The sequence below is a fragment of the Oppia nitens genome, unplaced genomic scaffold, assembly GCF_028296485.1.
Source record: "Oppia nitens isolate AA-2021 unplaced genomic scaffold, nextdenovo-longstitch-racon4-pilon3 scaffold8_pilon_pilon_pilon, whole genome shotgun sequence".
NCBI lineage: Eukaryota > Metazoa > Arthropoda > Arachnida > Sarcoptiformes > Oppiidae > Oppia > Oppia nitens.
The window spans coordinates 2,649,640-2,667,541 of NW_026533252.1; the positions used below are offsets into that span (position 1 = coordinate 2,649,640).

Here is a 17,902-nt window from a genome sequence, read left to right on the forward strand (position 1 = left end):
AATTATTCAAATATTTTTTATATTATTTTTCAAAATACTAATTTTTAAATATAAGAATTGATTTTATTCTCGAATTTTGTTATTTTGTTATATATTTCTGTAAATTAAAATTACAAATCTTTAAATGTTATAAAATTATTAAACTAAAGAATTAATAGTATTTACTGATTATTAATATACTTGACTTATATTTAAATAAAAAATTTTATGTACTGTATGTAACCGCATATTAGGCCCTAATATTATGAAAAAATCTAAAATCAATTGTTTTTTGTGAAATAAAAATCACATTTATTTCCACACAATAGAAACTTAAATTTGTTAAATTTGTTAAGTTTGGGAAAATATGTGATATTGTTAATTACAGCGAATAACTATGTAGTAAATGCCAATCGATAGCAATTATCATAAAAATATTAGTTAAATAATAATAATTAAAATGCTAATCAACACATCTATTGGTTGGACATAATATTTTTCAATGGAAAGGCAGCCATCAATTCGGTCGCTACCGAAATCATGTGGTCATCATAATAGTATAATAATAGTATAGAGCATAATATATATATATGTATATTAATAACTAGTGTCTTGATTTCCAACTAAAAAAAATATTTTGTCGGTTTAACGCTTATAACTGGGACTTAGTATGTCCACCGAACTTGACCAGTGGACGCTATTTCCGAAATTTTATTATAACTATAAATAACTATTTGTTAGGTTAGCAACTATAAAAACTTATAAATAACTATTTCATTTATTTTGAAAAATATAAGCATTAAATTGTAAAATATTGCTCAAATATATGTAAAAACAAAAAGTAATAGTTATATAAATTATATAAAATGTGTAAACTGTTATCAACTCATATTACTTTTTTAACAATAGAAATATTTAGTTTATTTATATAAATCATTTTTGTAAATATGCTGAAAACAAGTAAATTATATATCAGTTGAAATACTTCAATAACTATTTGGCTTTTTTGGCAATTATATACAACTATTTAATACAGTTTAAATATCTATTTTAACAACTATTTGACGTTTTTTAGCAACTACTATAACAACTATTTAATAGAGTATAAAAAATTATTAATCAATACACTATTAATAACTAATATTTATCTAATCGATACGTTTTTTAAAAAATAATTATGAGGTAACACTTAAATCATAAACACCTAAATAAATAATAATTACTTTTGTAAATAAAGTAGTTATAAGAGGAATACCCCCGTTATATAAACATTTACAAATACATGTGCTTTTATCTCCATATTCAAGGAATGATGACATGTTATGTAATGTTAATAATAAATATTTATTTAAAATAAACGAAAAATTTTATTTAAATAAGATTTTAAAATATATTTCAAAAAATTATTTTATAATATATAAAGAATAAATATAACAATTTACTTATATTTAAAACTTAAATATTTATGTAACAATTTTATTTGTCTTTAATATACTATTGTGTAAATAAAAATTATTATTTAATCATGAATTGTAATTATCTTAATATATTAACAATTTTTTTATTTAATAATTTTGATAAAATGAGTAACAAATGGAAACATTATAACTCTTTGCCCGATAAATGTTCATTAAATAATGACAATATTATGTGAATAATATATTTTGAAATATATAAACAAGATTTATTAACGCAAATAAAAAAAACTGTTAAATGTGATACAAAAAACCATAAAAAACAAAACTATAGTTTTTTCATATATTTAAAGATTAAAACTTAATACATTTATTTGTTTTGCATATTATATTGTGTAAACAATAAATTTGTTATTTCATTAATCATGAATTATAATAACTTGTTTATATTAACTATATTTTATGCTATAATTTTGACAAAATGCACGGAAAATGTGAACTCTTTGCCCGATAAATGTTCATTAAATCGATTATTAGACAATCTGTTTGAATCTCTTACTCCCGATGACTATTCTGTGGCTAAACGATCGGAAATTTATCAAAAAGTTGGACACATTAATCATACTATTGATCGGTTTAATCGTTTGTCTGATTTTGCCAAAAATGTCAGTAAAATATATGAACCGATTATCAACCGATTGACGGCTCGTTTCAGTGAACTATTGATGGAAATTGATTTACCAAATGATTGCATGTCTTCGTTGATAAAGTTAGGATCGGCTGTGAAAGACAGGAAAAAATGGGCACTAAATTGTATGCTTTTATTGAAAATTAATTAAAATTACATTAAGAAAATATAACATTTTTGAATCTATGTGAAAATATAAAATAGATCACATTTCTTGAATAATTTTGAAAAAAATACTAAAATAAAAATAAAAAATTAATTATATAAGTTTTACGGACATTCCCGACGTCTAAATCTGGTCTAATTCAAGGAAGTACTCCACCGATCGGTTATGATGAGTGCCTAAGTATAGAAAGTATTAACGATTTGAGTGGACAGTCTATTAGAGGACAGTACTGTTGGGTCGGTATTGTCAATATGGAAGTCAAAGGCGATACATATAAACAGCTGAACAAAGAGATTAATATTATTAAATTAAATGAAAGAAATCTTGAAATGACTGACAGTTATAGAACCGATGACTTCAACCGAACAATGCGATTGAAAACTTTACTAATCAGCCGACAAATTGTCGCCGATTTTATTGCAATTATGACTTACGGCAAGTTGTTATTCTCTAAACTTTCCCATCTCTAAGTAAATGCCAATCGATAGCAATTATCATAAAAATATTAGTTAAATAAATAATAATAATAATTAAAATGCTAACCAACACATCATTTTGCTCGACATAATACATTTCAATGGAAAAGCAACCATCAATTCGGTCGCTACCGAAATCATGTGGTCATCAATATATATATATGTATATTAATAACTAATATTTATCTAATCGATACGTTTTTTAAAAAAATAATTATGAGGTAACACTTAAAACATAAATTTTAAAGTCAAATATAGAAAGAAAACCAAGAAATCAACAAAATGAAGAAAATAAAAGTCTTTAAAATTATTCAAATATTTTTTATATTATTTTTCAAAATACTTTTTTAAATATAAGAATTGATTTTATTCTCCAATTTTGTTATTTTGTTATATATTTTTGTAAATTAAAATTACAAATATTTAAATGTTTATTGAAAAACATTTTTATGAATGTTTATCATATAAAATAAGATTTTTATTTTATTAAACTAAAGAATTAATAGTATTTACTGAAAATAATAAATAAATAATATAATAGTAATTTTATGTACTGTATGTAACCGCATATTAGGTCCTAATAATCTGAAAAAATCTAAAATCAATTGTTTTTTGTGAAATAAAAATCACATTTATTTCCACATAATTTAAACATATATTAAATTTGTTAAGTTTGGAAAAATATGTGATATTGTTAATTACAACTACATAACTATGTAGTAAATGCCAATCGATAGCAATAATCATAAAAATATTAGTTAAATAATAATAATTAAAATGCTAATCAACACATCTATTGGTTGGACATAATATTTTTCAATGGAAAGGCAGCCATCAATTCGGTCGCTACCGAAATCATGTGGTCATCAATATATATATATGTATATTAATAACTAATATTTATCTAATCGATACGTTTTTTAAAAACATAGGCTCTAGATAGTTTCTAGTAGATAGATAGTTTCTAGAAAATTTCTCATGAATAAATTTTTATAGAAATTTAACTTTAATGTTATACTATGGGATCCCCACATCTACTGTATAGTTATTGTAATATCTGTATTATAAGATATAGTGGATATAATTTAAAGTAGGAGCTGTGATTGCACCCTCTATTAGATTACAACGTAACTAATGTTTTAGCACTACTAAAGCTATACATTGATACAAATATACAGTACAACCACAGTATAGCATACAGTTAAGTGAAAACACTAATTGGTCAATAATAAGCACTTAATAGTTTATTGATTGTGTATATAAGTAATTATTTAGAAATTATTAATTATGGTGTAATACCATTAAAATTTAGGTTAGGTTGCGGGGCGTACACCAGGTTAGGTAACGTTAGGTAACACTAATTTACTATTACTTGACTACTATTGCTTGCTTTCTATATATACATGTATATGTTATAATGTACTGTATATTATAGAGTGTATAACATACACAGTGTGTAGTTTTAGTTAAACTAAATCCAATAGAGGGGGTATACACAGCTCCTATCCTGAATTTTACCCCAAAATTAACCCATAGATAGAAATTTCTCTATTATTTTATAAATTTCTTTTTCTTTGCCAACACTAGGTAACACATAAATCATAAACACCTAAATACATAATAATTACTTTTGTAAATAAAGTAGTTATAAGAGGAATACCCCCGTTATATAAACATTTACAAATACATGTGCTTTTATCTCCATATTCAAGCAATGATGACATGTAAACCAGTAATGGGTATTCTTTTTGTTTATATATATTTCCAATTATAGGAAATGGTAATAAACTACTACTACTACTACTACTACTACTTATAATGATAATAATCTTTATACAAAAAATATCCATTAATATTTTTTATTAAAATTATTTTAATTAGGACCTAATTTGTTACTAATAACGAGTGCATATTTCGGCAGATTTTCAAATATTTTTGATAGCACCGGTAGTTTTATTCGTTCAATATCACTATCTATGTACAGCTATTTAGTGGAAATTTATGTTTTTCAGGATTGGATGGTTTGTTTCTATTGACAAAACGATTTATTTGGAACATTACTTATATTATTATATTTCAATCAAATGTTAATATATAGGACAGTACTAGACTAGTGGTTAATAACTACTGGGGCACTGATCAATACATTTGTTGTTCCTATATAATGGGTATTCTATGCGGTTATTTAATATTTTATATAATTTTTATATATTTTATTTAGTAAATATAGGTATAAGTATTGGTTGGTTTTTTGGGCATTTTATACTTGTGCTACTGATCGAGCAGGTAATCAATTAAAATCTAAATTATATATGTAAGACATGTGTGTAAAATTAAATCTAAATAATAAATAGTTATATGTTTTTACTTAAATAACTTTCTCATATAAAATATATTTATTTATATATGTTGTCCACTATTAGAGGCAACTGTTATTAATTAAAGTTTCCCTTTACTTCAATGCATATTTACTTTACTTATAAAACCCAAAATATCACTTAATATAAAGCTCAGTAAAAAGCACTTCCCGCGCTCTAATTGATCCCAAATTTGATTTCAGAGTCAAGAAACTAATCATAAATCATAATTAATCGGTACCATCATTGCACGGTCAATACCCTCAAAGAAATTGCAGATAATTGTTAGGCCTTCCACTGTTTCATCAATACTTAGTCCTCCAATGGAGTACTAATGCAACAATAAATCTGACCTTTGATTGGTGACTACATAAGCAATAGGCCTCAACCTATAGATCACTGGATCAGATACTGGGTTCAATATAAGTGATCAACTCATTTGACACCACTATAACTATATTTTAATACTTTATATAATAATTGTTTTAATATTTTAATAAATCATAATCATTGTATTTAATCCAATTGTTTAATTATATAATAAACTAAAACTTATTTTAATCTAGTAAATTGTGTTACAATTCATTATCATTATCATTATCACCAACAATAAGACTAGCGGTTCAACTTACGACTGCATCAAAAACTACTATTATATAACACTAACATTAAAAATAACTGCTAGTCTTACATATATAATAAACGTAATGTTATAATGTTTTTTTTAATTATAAAATCAACAGATTTTATTAACAAAACTCTCGGTTGGAAAGGATTTATATTTTCCACAAATATATCGCTTGAAATATCATTGGTTTGTATTTACAGAAATTTTTTATTATATTTTAACATAAATAATTAATGCAATTTGAAAATTTTTAGCTATTTTTATTATATAATTAATTAGTAATTATTTATATATTTTTTAGTTGAATACACTTACCATATTATATCGCATTGGTATTACACGAAAACGATTTTTACAAACTACTTACTATGTATTTAGTAATTATTTTATACATTAAAAATATATATATACTATAATTATCATAAAAACATAATAATAATATTTTATAAAATACTATTTTATTAGTTATCTGTAATTGTAATATTTTGCCTAAATTTTTAATCAATATTATTATCACACTATTTGTTAAACTATTACATCAACTATTAAACTATTAGATCTGACTATTAATATATTATGATTTTTATTTACTAATAAATATTTATTTAAAATAAACGAAAAATATTATGTAAATAAGATTTCAAAATATATTTCATAAAATTATTTTATATTTTATAAAAAACCTTTGAATAAATAAAACTGTAGTTATTTACTTTAATATTTATGTAATAATTTTATTTATCTTTAATATTCTATTGTGTAAATAAAAATTATTATTTAATCATGAATTGTAATTATCTTAATATATTAACAATTTTTTATTTAATATTTTGATAAAATGCGTAACAAATGGCAACTATTTGCCCGATGAATGATCATTAAACCGATTATTAGACAATCTGTTTGAATCTCTTACTCCCGATGACTATTCTGTGGCCAATCGATCGCAAATCAATCAAAGAGTTGGACACATCAATCAAACTATTGATCGGTTTAATCGTATGTCGGGTTTTGCCAAAAATGTCAGCAAAATATATGAACCGATTGTCAACCGATTGACGGCTCGTTTCAGTGAACTATTGATGGAAATTGATTTACCAAATGATTGCATGTCTTCGTTGATAAAGTTAGGATCGGCTGTGAAAGACAAGAAAAAATGGGCACTAAATTGTATGTTTTATATCAAACTAACTAAATTTACATTTAAATAACACCACATTTTTTGTATTTATGATAAAATATATAATATTTATTGAATATTTTTGAAAAGTATTAATTATATAAGTTTTGCGGACATTCCCAACACCTAAATCTGGTCTAATACAGGGAAGTACTTCACAATCGGTTATGATGAGTGCCTAAGTATAGAAAGTACTAACGATATGAGTGGACAGTCTATTAGAGGACAGTACTGTTGGGTCGGTGTTGTCAATATGGAAGTCAAAGGCAATACATATGAACAGCTAAACAAAGAGATTAATATTATTAAATTAAGTGAAAGAAATCTTGAAATGACTGACAGTTATAGAACCGATGACTTCAACCGAACAATGCGAGTGAAAGCTTTACAAATCAGCCGAGAAATTGTCGCCGATTTTATTGCAATTATGACTTACGGCAAGACATTTGATAGCCATTTACCGATCGGTATTTGTTTGCCCAACACTTGTAATATACAAGATATTGAATACGCTATGAATAAAGGTTTTTGTAAATATTTTTACCAAATAATTATTAAATTATAATTTTAAAAAAAACTTTAGTTATATATCCGATAACACATATGCCGGTCGTATTTTCACCTGAATGTGATTCAGTGGACAAATCTATTAAACTGGATGTTCATCAATGGATTTCAATGTAAGTATAAATATTTCATGACTAAAATCATATTAAATATATTAAAAACTATTATAAATAAATGTTTATACAAATTATACAAATATTTTTTATGTTATTTTTCAAAATACTTTTTAAAATATAATAATTGATTTTATTTTCCAACTTTGATATTTTTTTATATATTTCTGTAAATAAAAATTACAAATATTTAAATTTTTATTGAAAAACATTCGTATACTATTGTATATTTCTAATTTAATTTAAATGTTTATATTTTAAGGTTTATAAAATTTTAAACTTATGTTAAGTAAATTCCCACTAAATTCAAACTAAATTTCCAATAAATTCCTTATAAATTTTCATTAAATTCCCAATAAATTCTCAATAAATAACTAATAAACTAATAAAAATTTTCCCAACTTAGTTTCTCAATGCCTCAAAATTTTTTCTAAAATTAATATTTATTTTTAAAATTTATGCTAAAAATTTGTTTTCGACTTTTAAAATAAAATGAAATATATATATGATATTATCTTTTATATAGATAAAATATTTTCATTATTTTTCTCGAAAATTGGTTGAAAAATTTTAGGGAACTTTTTTCTCTTGTGAAGATTTTTCTCCGAAGAGGAAACATATGTAATGTTTATTTAATTTCATATTTTGTATTTTTAACACATTTTTAGTTAATTAGTTAATAAATAATTAGTTTTTATGTTTAAATATAAAAACAATTAAGTTTTTATTGTTTTGTTTTGTCAGGTAAAGTGACGATTCTTTTTACCCAAACTACAGCTGTTTGTTAATATTTGAAATGACAATAAACAACAGTCGCTCACCAGGAAAACCATTATTGAAAATCCAGTTGTTTTATTATTGTGTAATATCTAAACATTTTTGGTAGTTATATCTTATTAAATATAAACACAATTAAAACTAACAGTATTTATGCTATTATAATAAAAAAATTATAGTATAATTTATCTATTATTATAATACTTGTAAATTATAATATATTCAATAGAAATGCATATCATAATACTAATACATTATTTATTTATAGTTGATTTTAAAATGCTATTAATATTAAAATATTTTTTGTAAAATAGTTAAGACATAATATTAGTTAAATATTTAAAATCAGTTATCTGTTTCATAATCTGATCAAACATTTAGTATCAATGATATGATTAACTGACACATTGACAACAAATTGGCGATAAAAATAATTTCAATAGTTTTTTAATCATTAGTTTCAATAGTTAACAATATTCTACTATTAATTTTGTTTTTTTTAAACAAGTTTTGAACAGTTGTAATCTTTAATAACCTATTATCAAAAAATAGCCCAGGCCCACTAAATCTTTATTTAACATTGAATAATGTTAAGAAAATTTAATATAAATTATCTAAAAATTTTATTGGAAATTTGAAAGTCAATGTTATTATGTATAATAGAATAATTGATTAATAAAGTTATCTAAATATGATTAAAAATAAGAAACTGAAAAATTTAGACAAACAATGATCAGATAATCTATGCTTATTATACAAAATAAAAACCAGTTAAGAATGCTAGAAAGCATTTTCAGAAAAAACTTGAATAGCATTAAAAACCATTAAAAACCAGTTAGTATAATTATAGCGGCTATATAATAACATATAAAAATTTAAAAACTGGTCAAATATACATAATATAAATATTGTCATGTATGGTATCAAATGATTCAGTATGACAAAATAAACTTAACTTTATTCATGTAGGGTATCAAATGACTCAGTATGACAAAATAAACACAACTTTAGTCATTTAGAGTAGCAATTGACTGGGTATGACAAAATAAACAACTATAGTCATGTGGGTATCAAATGATTGAGTTTGACAAAATAATCATATATAATTATACTTTTGCCGTTTATACTTATTATTTTTGTTCCCATAGATATCAAAATTTTAATGCATATTTTTTTATCCTTGTTTTTATGCTTTATTCAAATCACAAATATTTTCTTAAAATTTTTATACTTTTGCCGCATTTTTTTAAATTATACTAATATATTATATCATATTTTTGATGCTCTTTACAATTCTAAACGTTAAAATTTTTACATAATGTTTTTACTTTGGCCGCCATTTTCTTTATGTTCCCGAAGAGATCAAAATTTTAATGTATATTTTTTATTCTTGTTTTTGATGCTTTATTAAAATCTATACTTAAAAAAAATTTCTTAAATTTATTTTTACTTTGGCCGCCATTTTTGTCTATGTTCCCGAAGAGATATCAAAATTTTGATGCAACTTTTCAATACATTATTAGTAGTCCTCTAAACTAATCTGAAGTCAGAATTTCAAAATTCGCAAAATGAAATGCTACAGACAGACAGACAGACAAAAGACTCAAAAAGGCTCATATAGATTTCAGAAAACAAAACTTTTCAAGTTTTTTTTGAAAATGTATATTAAAACTGCAAAATCATTTTAATTTTATAAAAAATACAAATACAATATTACTAATTTTATTAGGGTATAAAAAATAAATAATAAAAATAATACAATCGAAGTTTTGACATTTAAAATTATATAGAAATTATTTTTTTTAATAGACAATATCATAATTTGAAAAAATAATCTTTTAATTAGTATTTTTAAAAATATAAGAATTTATTAAACTTTTGTTAAGTAGATTGAAAAAAAAAATTAGTTTTTGAAAGTTTATTTTATAACATTAAAATAGTTTTATATAGAAATCTATTATAATTAAAAGTTAGTGATTTAGAGTCTAAATTTTTGACAATCAATGTTTATTAAATTTAAAATGACTTTAAATAAAAAATCAATTTAGATAATGAAATCATTTAATTAAAATAGAAAAAACCTTATAAAAAACAAAAACAAAATACTAACATAATTTATTATATATTTATAATATAACTTATAGAAAAAAATATTTCCTATTTTGCCAGAAAAAATTTATGAACACTTTTTCTAATAATGAAATATTCAAATATAATAGTTATATTTTGTACTATATATTTGATTAAATATACAAAAAATGTATACTCTTTGCCCGATAAATGTTCATTAAATAGATTATTAGACAATCTGTTTGAATCTCTTACTCCCGATGACTATTCTGTGGCCAATCGATCGCAAATCTATCAAAGAGTTGGACACATCAATCATACTATTGATCGGTTCAATCGTATGTCGGGTTTTGCCAAAAATGTCAGCAAAATATATGAACCGATTGTCAATAGATTGACGGCTCGTTTCAGTGAACTATTGATGGAAATTGATTTACCAAATGATTGCATGTCTTCGTTGATAAAGTTAGGATCGGCTGTGAAAGACAAGAAAAAATGGGCACTAAATTGTATGTTTTATATCAAACTAACTAAATTTACATTTAAATAACACCACATTTTTTGTATTTATGATAAAATATATAATATTTATTGAATATTTTTGAATAGTTTTGCGGACATTCCCAACACCTAAATCTGGTTTAATACAGGGAAGTACTTCACCGATCGGTTATGATGAGTGCCTAAGTATAGAAAGTACTAACGATATGAGTGGACAGTCTATTAGAGGACAATATTGTTGGGTCGGTATTGTAAATATGGAAGTCAAAGGCGATACATATGAACAGCTAAACAAAGAAATAAATTTTATTAAATTAAATGAAAAAATTCGTAAAATACATGACAATTATGGAACCGATGACTTCAACCGAACAATGCGAATGAAAGCTTTTCAAATCAGCCGAGAAATGGTCGCCGATTTTATTGCAATTATGTCTTACGGCAAGACATTTGACAATCATTTACCGATCGGTATTTGTTTGCCCAACACATGTAAAATACAAGACATTGAATACGCTATAAATAAAGGTTTTTGTAAATAATATTACCAAATATTTTTTAAATCGTAAATTTAAAAAAACTTTTTTAGTTATATATCCGATAACACAAATGCCGGTCGTATTCTTACCTGAATGTGATTCAGTGGACAAACCTATTAAACTGGATGTTCATCAATGGGTTGCAATGTAAGTATAAATATTTCATGAATAAAATCATATTAAATATTAAATATATTAAAACCTAATAAATATATAGATAATTTTTTTTATTTAATATTTATAACTTGTTTAATAATTTAATGTATGTAATAAAATAAATAAATGTATATTTTTCAGAATTATATTTTTAGTATTAATAATATTATCAGTAAAATCAACGTTATATGAGTTGTGGCGCATAATGTGGTCACAAAACCACATGAAAGACCAAATGGGTGTACAATTGATGCTATCGTTTTCAATGATATCTAATTTCAAAAGTTTATTCAAAAACAGTAATTCAAACAATCGGTTTGCTTTTCTGGATGGTCTCCGAACTATACTTGCATTTTGTGTTTTACTAATACACACCAATTGGATAGACTTTCTTCCAATACATGCAAAAACGGCCACCAATTCGGTCGGATCCCAATTGATAGTGTCGTGGAAATACATTTATACAACTAATTATCATTTAATTGATACCTTTTTCTTGATTGGAGGTATGTTTTAACAGCTCATACATACTTTACAAACATAATAATTACTGTTTCAGGAATGATGATCTCTTATGTGATGTTTTCCAAGTTAGACAAGTCTAAGGGTTCATTCAATTACATACAATATGTAGTATTCAAGTAAAACTTATTAACTTTTTAGTAATAAAACAAATTTGTTAAATAAATTTTTTTTATTAAAAAATAGATATATTCGTGTAGTAACACCAGTAATGGGCGCTGTTTTGCTTTATTTTATATTTCCACTTTTAGGAAATGGTAATAATATATCAATACTACTACTACTACTACTAATAATAATAATAATAATAATAATAATAATAATAATAATAATAATAATAAATGTCAAATAAAACTGTAAATGAATATTATAATAATATTTTTAATTAGGTCCTAATTGGTTATTTATAACGAGTGCATTATATCTCCCGTGTCGTGATAATTGGTTTTCTGTATTAACAATGATTAGCAATTTTAATATGTCACCACCTGAAAAATTTTTGGTATAGATTATTATAAACAATATCTGAAAAAAACTTTTTATTATTATTTATTAAATTTTAATTTACAGTGTAATCCTAGCGGTTGGTATGTATAAAATTGATTATTTAGTTACTTATTTATTAGACAAAGATTTGTTGTAAAATACCTTTATATATCAGGTATGTTTCTGCTGAGTTTCAAATATTTTTGATAGCACCGGTAGCTTTTCTAGTTCAATATCATTATCCACGTATAGCTGTTTGGTGGGGTCTAATCATGTCATTAGGATTGGGTGGTTATTTTCTAATAGCACCAAAATATATATGGGATATGCCACACTTTATTGAATTACCAAATTATATTAGTCTATGGGATATGATTAGAGCTATGATTCAACACTACTGGAAGGCCGATACGCACATCAGTACCTATATGTTGGGTATTTTATGCGGTTATTTGATACGTTATAAACCCAACCTATATCTCGGCGGCCGAATCGGTGAAACACTGTTATGGATGACAACGTGGACATTGACTATGGGTTCACTTTATTGGACAAACCTATTCTTTCATAAATACTATAAGCATTCAAATAAAGAAATATTTATATTTCTATCATTATCTAAATATATGTATACTATTGGTTGGTTTTGGGCTTTTTATGCCTGTGCTACTGATAGAGCAGGTAGTCTATTAAAATATAAATTATATATAATAAATGTAATGTCAATATGTTTTTATTAATTTATAAAAATAACAGATTTTATTAACAAAACTCTCGGTTGGAAAGGATTTACATTTACCACAAATTTAGCGCTTGAAATATCTTTGGTTTGTATTTATAATTATTTATAAATGTTTTAACACACATATCGGCAAATATTTAGTAATTTAAATATAAATATATAAAAAATAGTATAATTTGACAATTGTTAACCTTTTTATTATATAACTAATTAGTTTGTATTTTTAGTTACACGTATTTAGTATTATATATCGCGTTTGTATTGCACGAAATCAAGTGGTTTATACACACTATTATGTGGTTAGTTATTGTTTATACATTTTGAAAATATACTTTTTACTTAATTATAATACATATTCAATATATTCATATCAGTGGACAATGTCTTTGGCTGATTATATAATAACTTTGATAATTTCGATACCGTTTTATTTGCTAATAAGTGCTCCGACGGCTAATTTGTTATCAATTTTAAAGTCAAATATAGAAAGAAAACCAAGAAATCAACAAAAAGAAGAAAATAAAAGTCTTTAAAATTATTCAAATATTTTTTATATTATTTTTCAAAATAGTTTTTTAAATATAAGAATTGATTTTATTCTCCAATTTTGTTATTTTGTTATATATTTTTGTAAATTAAAATTACAAATATTTAAATGTTTATTGAAAAACATTTTTATGAATGTTTATCATATAAAATAAGATTTTTATTTTATTAAACTAAAGAATTAATAGTATTTACTAAAAATAATAAATAAATAGTATAATAGTAATTTTATGTACTGTATGTACTGTATGTAACAGCATATTAGGTCCTAATAATCTGAAAAAATCTAAAATCAATTGTTTTTTGTGAAATAATAATCAAATTTATTTCCACATAATTTAAACATATATTAAATTTGTTAAGTTTGGAAAAATATGTGATATTGTTAATTACAGCGAATAACTATGTAGTAAATGCCAATCGATAGCAATAATCATAAAAATATTAGTTAAATAATAATAATAAAAATGCTAATCAACACATCTATTGGTTGGACATAATATTTTTCAATGGAAAGGCAGCCATCAATTCGGTCGCTACCGAAATCATGTGGTCATCATAATAGTATAATAATAGTATAGAGCATAATATATATATATATATATATATATGTATATTAATAACTAATATTTATCTAATCGATACGTTTTTTAAAAACATAGGCTCTAGATAGTTTCTAGTAGATAGATAGTTTCTAGAAAATTTCTCATGAATAAATTTTTATAGAAATTTAACTTTAATGTTATACTATGGGATCCCCACATCTACTGTATAGTTATTGTAATATCTGTATTATAAGATATAGTGGATATAATTTAAAGTAGGAGCTGTGATTGCACCCTCTATTAGATTACAACGTAACTAATGTTTTAGCACTACTAAAGCTATACATTGATACAAATATACAGTACAACCACAGTATAGCATACAGTTAAGTGAAAACACTAATTGGTCAATAATAAGCACTTAATAGTTTATTGATTGTGTATATAAGTAATTATTTAGAAATTATTAATTATGGTGTAATACCATTAAAATTTAGGTTAGGTTGCGGGGCGTACACCAGGTTAGGTAACGTTAGGTAACACTAATTTACTATTACTTGACTACTATTGCTTGCTTTCTATATATACATGTATATGTTATAATGTACTGTATATTATAGAGTGTATAACATACACAGTGTGTAGTTTTAGTTAAACTAAATCCAATAGAGGGGGTATACACAGCTCCTACTCTGAATTTTACCCGTTTAATTAATTAATTTTTACTTTAATTAAAAATAAAAATGTATTGTTATATGATCGTTATATAATATCGAGATAACAAAATTAACCCATAGATAGAAATTTCTCTATTATTTTATAAATTTCTTTTTCTTTGCCAACACTAGGTAACACATAAATCATAAACACCTAAATACATAATAATTACTTTTGTAAATAAAGTAGTTATAAGAGGAATACCCCCGTTATATAAACATTTACAAATACATGTGCTTTTATCTCCATATTCAAGCAATGGTGACATGTTATGTAATGTTACTAATAAATATTTATTTAAAATAAACAAAAAATTTTATTTAAATAAGATTTTAACATATATTTCAAAAAAATTATTTTATAATATATAAAGAATAAATATAACAATTTACTTATATTTAAAACTTAAATATTTATGTAACAATTTTATTTGTCTTTAAATAAAAATTATAATTTAATCATGAATTGTAATTATCTTAATATATTAACAATTTTTTATTTAACAATTTTAATAAAATGCATAACAAATGGCAACTCTTTGGCCGATAAATGTTCATTAAATAATGACAATATTATGTGAATAATATATTTTGAAATATATAAACAAGATTTATTAACTCAAAAAAATAAAACTGTTAAATGTGATACAAAAAACCCTAAAAAACAAAACTATAGTTTTTTCATATATTTAAAGATTAAAACTTAATACATTTATTTGTTTTGCATATTATATTGTGTAAACAATAAATTTGTTATTTCATTAATCATGAATTATAATAACTTGTTTATATTAACTATATTTTATGCTATAATTTTGACAAAATGCACGGAAAATGTGAACTCTTTGCCCGATAAATGTTCATTAAATCGATTATTAGACAATCTGTTTGAATCTCTTACTCCCGATGACTATTCTGTGGCTAAACGATCGGAAATTTATCAAAAAGTTGGACACATTAATCATACTATTGATCGGTTTAATCGTTTGTCTGATTTTGCCAAAAATGTCAGCAAAATATATGAACCGATTGTCAACCGATTGACGGCTCGTTTCAGTGAACTATTGATGGAAATTGATTTACCAAATGATTGCATGTCTTCGTTGATAAAGTTAGGATCGGCTGTGAAAGACAGGAAAAAATGGGCACTAAATTGTATGCTTTTATTGAAAATTAATTAAAATTACATTAAGATAATATAACATTTTTGAATCTATGTGAAAATATAAAATAAATTATATTTCTTAAATATTTTTTAAAAAATACTAAAATAAAAAAAAATAATTATATAAGTTTTACGGACATTTCCGACGCCTAAATCTGGTCTAATTCAAGGAAGTACTCCACCGATCGGTTATGATGAGTGCCTAAGTATAGAAAGTATTAACGATTTGAGTGGACAGTCTATTAGAGGACAGTACTGTTGGGTCGGTGTTGTCAATATGGAAGTCAAAGGCGATACATATGAACAGCTAAACAAAGAGATTAATATTATTAAATATAATGAAAGAATTCGTGAAATGATTGACAGTTATGGAACCGATGACTTCAACCGAACGATGCGATTGAAAGCTTTACAAATCAGCCGAGAAATTGTCGCCGATTTTATTGCAATTATGAATTACGGCAAGACATTTGACAATCATTTACCGATCGGTATTTGTTTGCCCAACACATGTAAAATACAAGATATTGAATACGCTATGAATAAAGGTTTTTGTAAATATTATTACCAAATAATTTTTAATTTATAATTTAAAAAAAAATTTTAGTTATATATCCGATAACACATATGCCGGTCGTATTTTCACCTGAATGTGATTCAGTGGACAAATCTATTAAACTGGATGTTCATCAATGGATTTCAATGTAAGTATAAATATTTCATGACTAAAATCATATTAAATATATTAAAAACTATTATAAATAAATGTCTATTTTTCAGAATTATATTTCTAGTATTAATAATATTATCAGTAAAATCAACATTATATGAGTTGTGGCGCATAATGTGGTCACAAAATCATATAAAAGACAAATTGGGTGTACAATTGATGCTATCGTTTTCAATGATAACTAATTTCAAAAGTTTATTCATAAACAGTAATCCTAACAATCGGTTTGCTTTTCTGGACGGTCTCCGAACTATACTTGCATTTTGTGTTTTACTAATACACACCTATTGGGTAGACTTTCTGCCACTATATGCAAAAATGGCGTCCAATTCGGTCGGATCCCAATTGCTATTTTCGTGGAAATATATGTATATAACTAATTATCATTTATTGGATACGTTTTTCTTAATTGGAGGTATGATTTAACAGCTCATACATACCGTACAAACATAATAATTACCAATAAAAACATTAAATTTATAATACCTGTACTTTTATATCCATATTCCAGGAATGATGACCTCTTATGTGATGTTTTCTAAGTTAGACAAGTCTAAGGGTTTATTCAATTACATACAATATATAGTATTCAAGTAAAACTTATTAACTTTTTAAGTAATAAAACAAATTTGTTAAATAAATTTTTTTTATTAAAAAAAGATATTTTCGTGTAGTAACACCAGTAATGGGCGCTGTTTTGCTTTACTTTATATTTCCACTTTTAGGAAATGGTAATAATATACTAATACTTCTAATAATAATAATCTAATAAATGTCAATTTAAACTGTAAATTAATATTATAAATTTTTTTTAATTAGGACCTAATTGGTTATTAAT

At 23.9% G+C, this 17,902-nt stretch overlaps 1 protein-coding gene across 1 annotated transcript; it reads left to right on the top strand.

Annotated features, from left to right (window-relative positions):
- Positions 1 to 7,547: 7,547 nt before the first annotated feature.
- On the top strand, positions 7,548 to 11,230 carry LOC128964363 (uncharacterized). Its single transcript, XM_054310953.1, has 4 exons — positions 7,548 to 7,569; positions 10,650 to 10,925; positions 11,026 to 11,163; positions 11,205 to 11,230. Exons 1-4 carry the CDS (start codon positions 7,548 to 7,550, stop codon positions 11,228 to 11,230), a joined length of 462 nt encoding a protein of 153 aa, XP_054166928.1.
- The last annotated feature ends 6,672 nt before the right edge of the window (positions 11,231 to 17,902 follow it).

Excerpts from the sequence above, each read along its gene's own strand:
- LOC128964363 (XM_054310953.1), top strand. The coding sequence starts at position 7,548 with ATGTTCATCAATGGATTTCAAT. Across the intron at positions 7,570-10,649 it reads GTTCATCAATGGATTTCAAT|ACAATCTGTTTGAATCTCTT; the intron begins GTAAGTATAAAT and ends ATAGATTATTAG. Across the intron at positions 10,926-11,025 it reads GAAAAAATGGGCACTAAATT|TTTTGCGGACATTCCCAACA; the intron begins GTATGTTTTATA and ends ATTTTTGAATAG.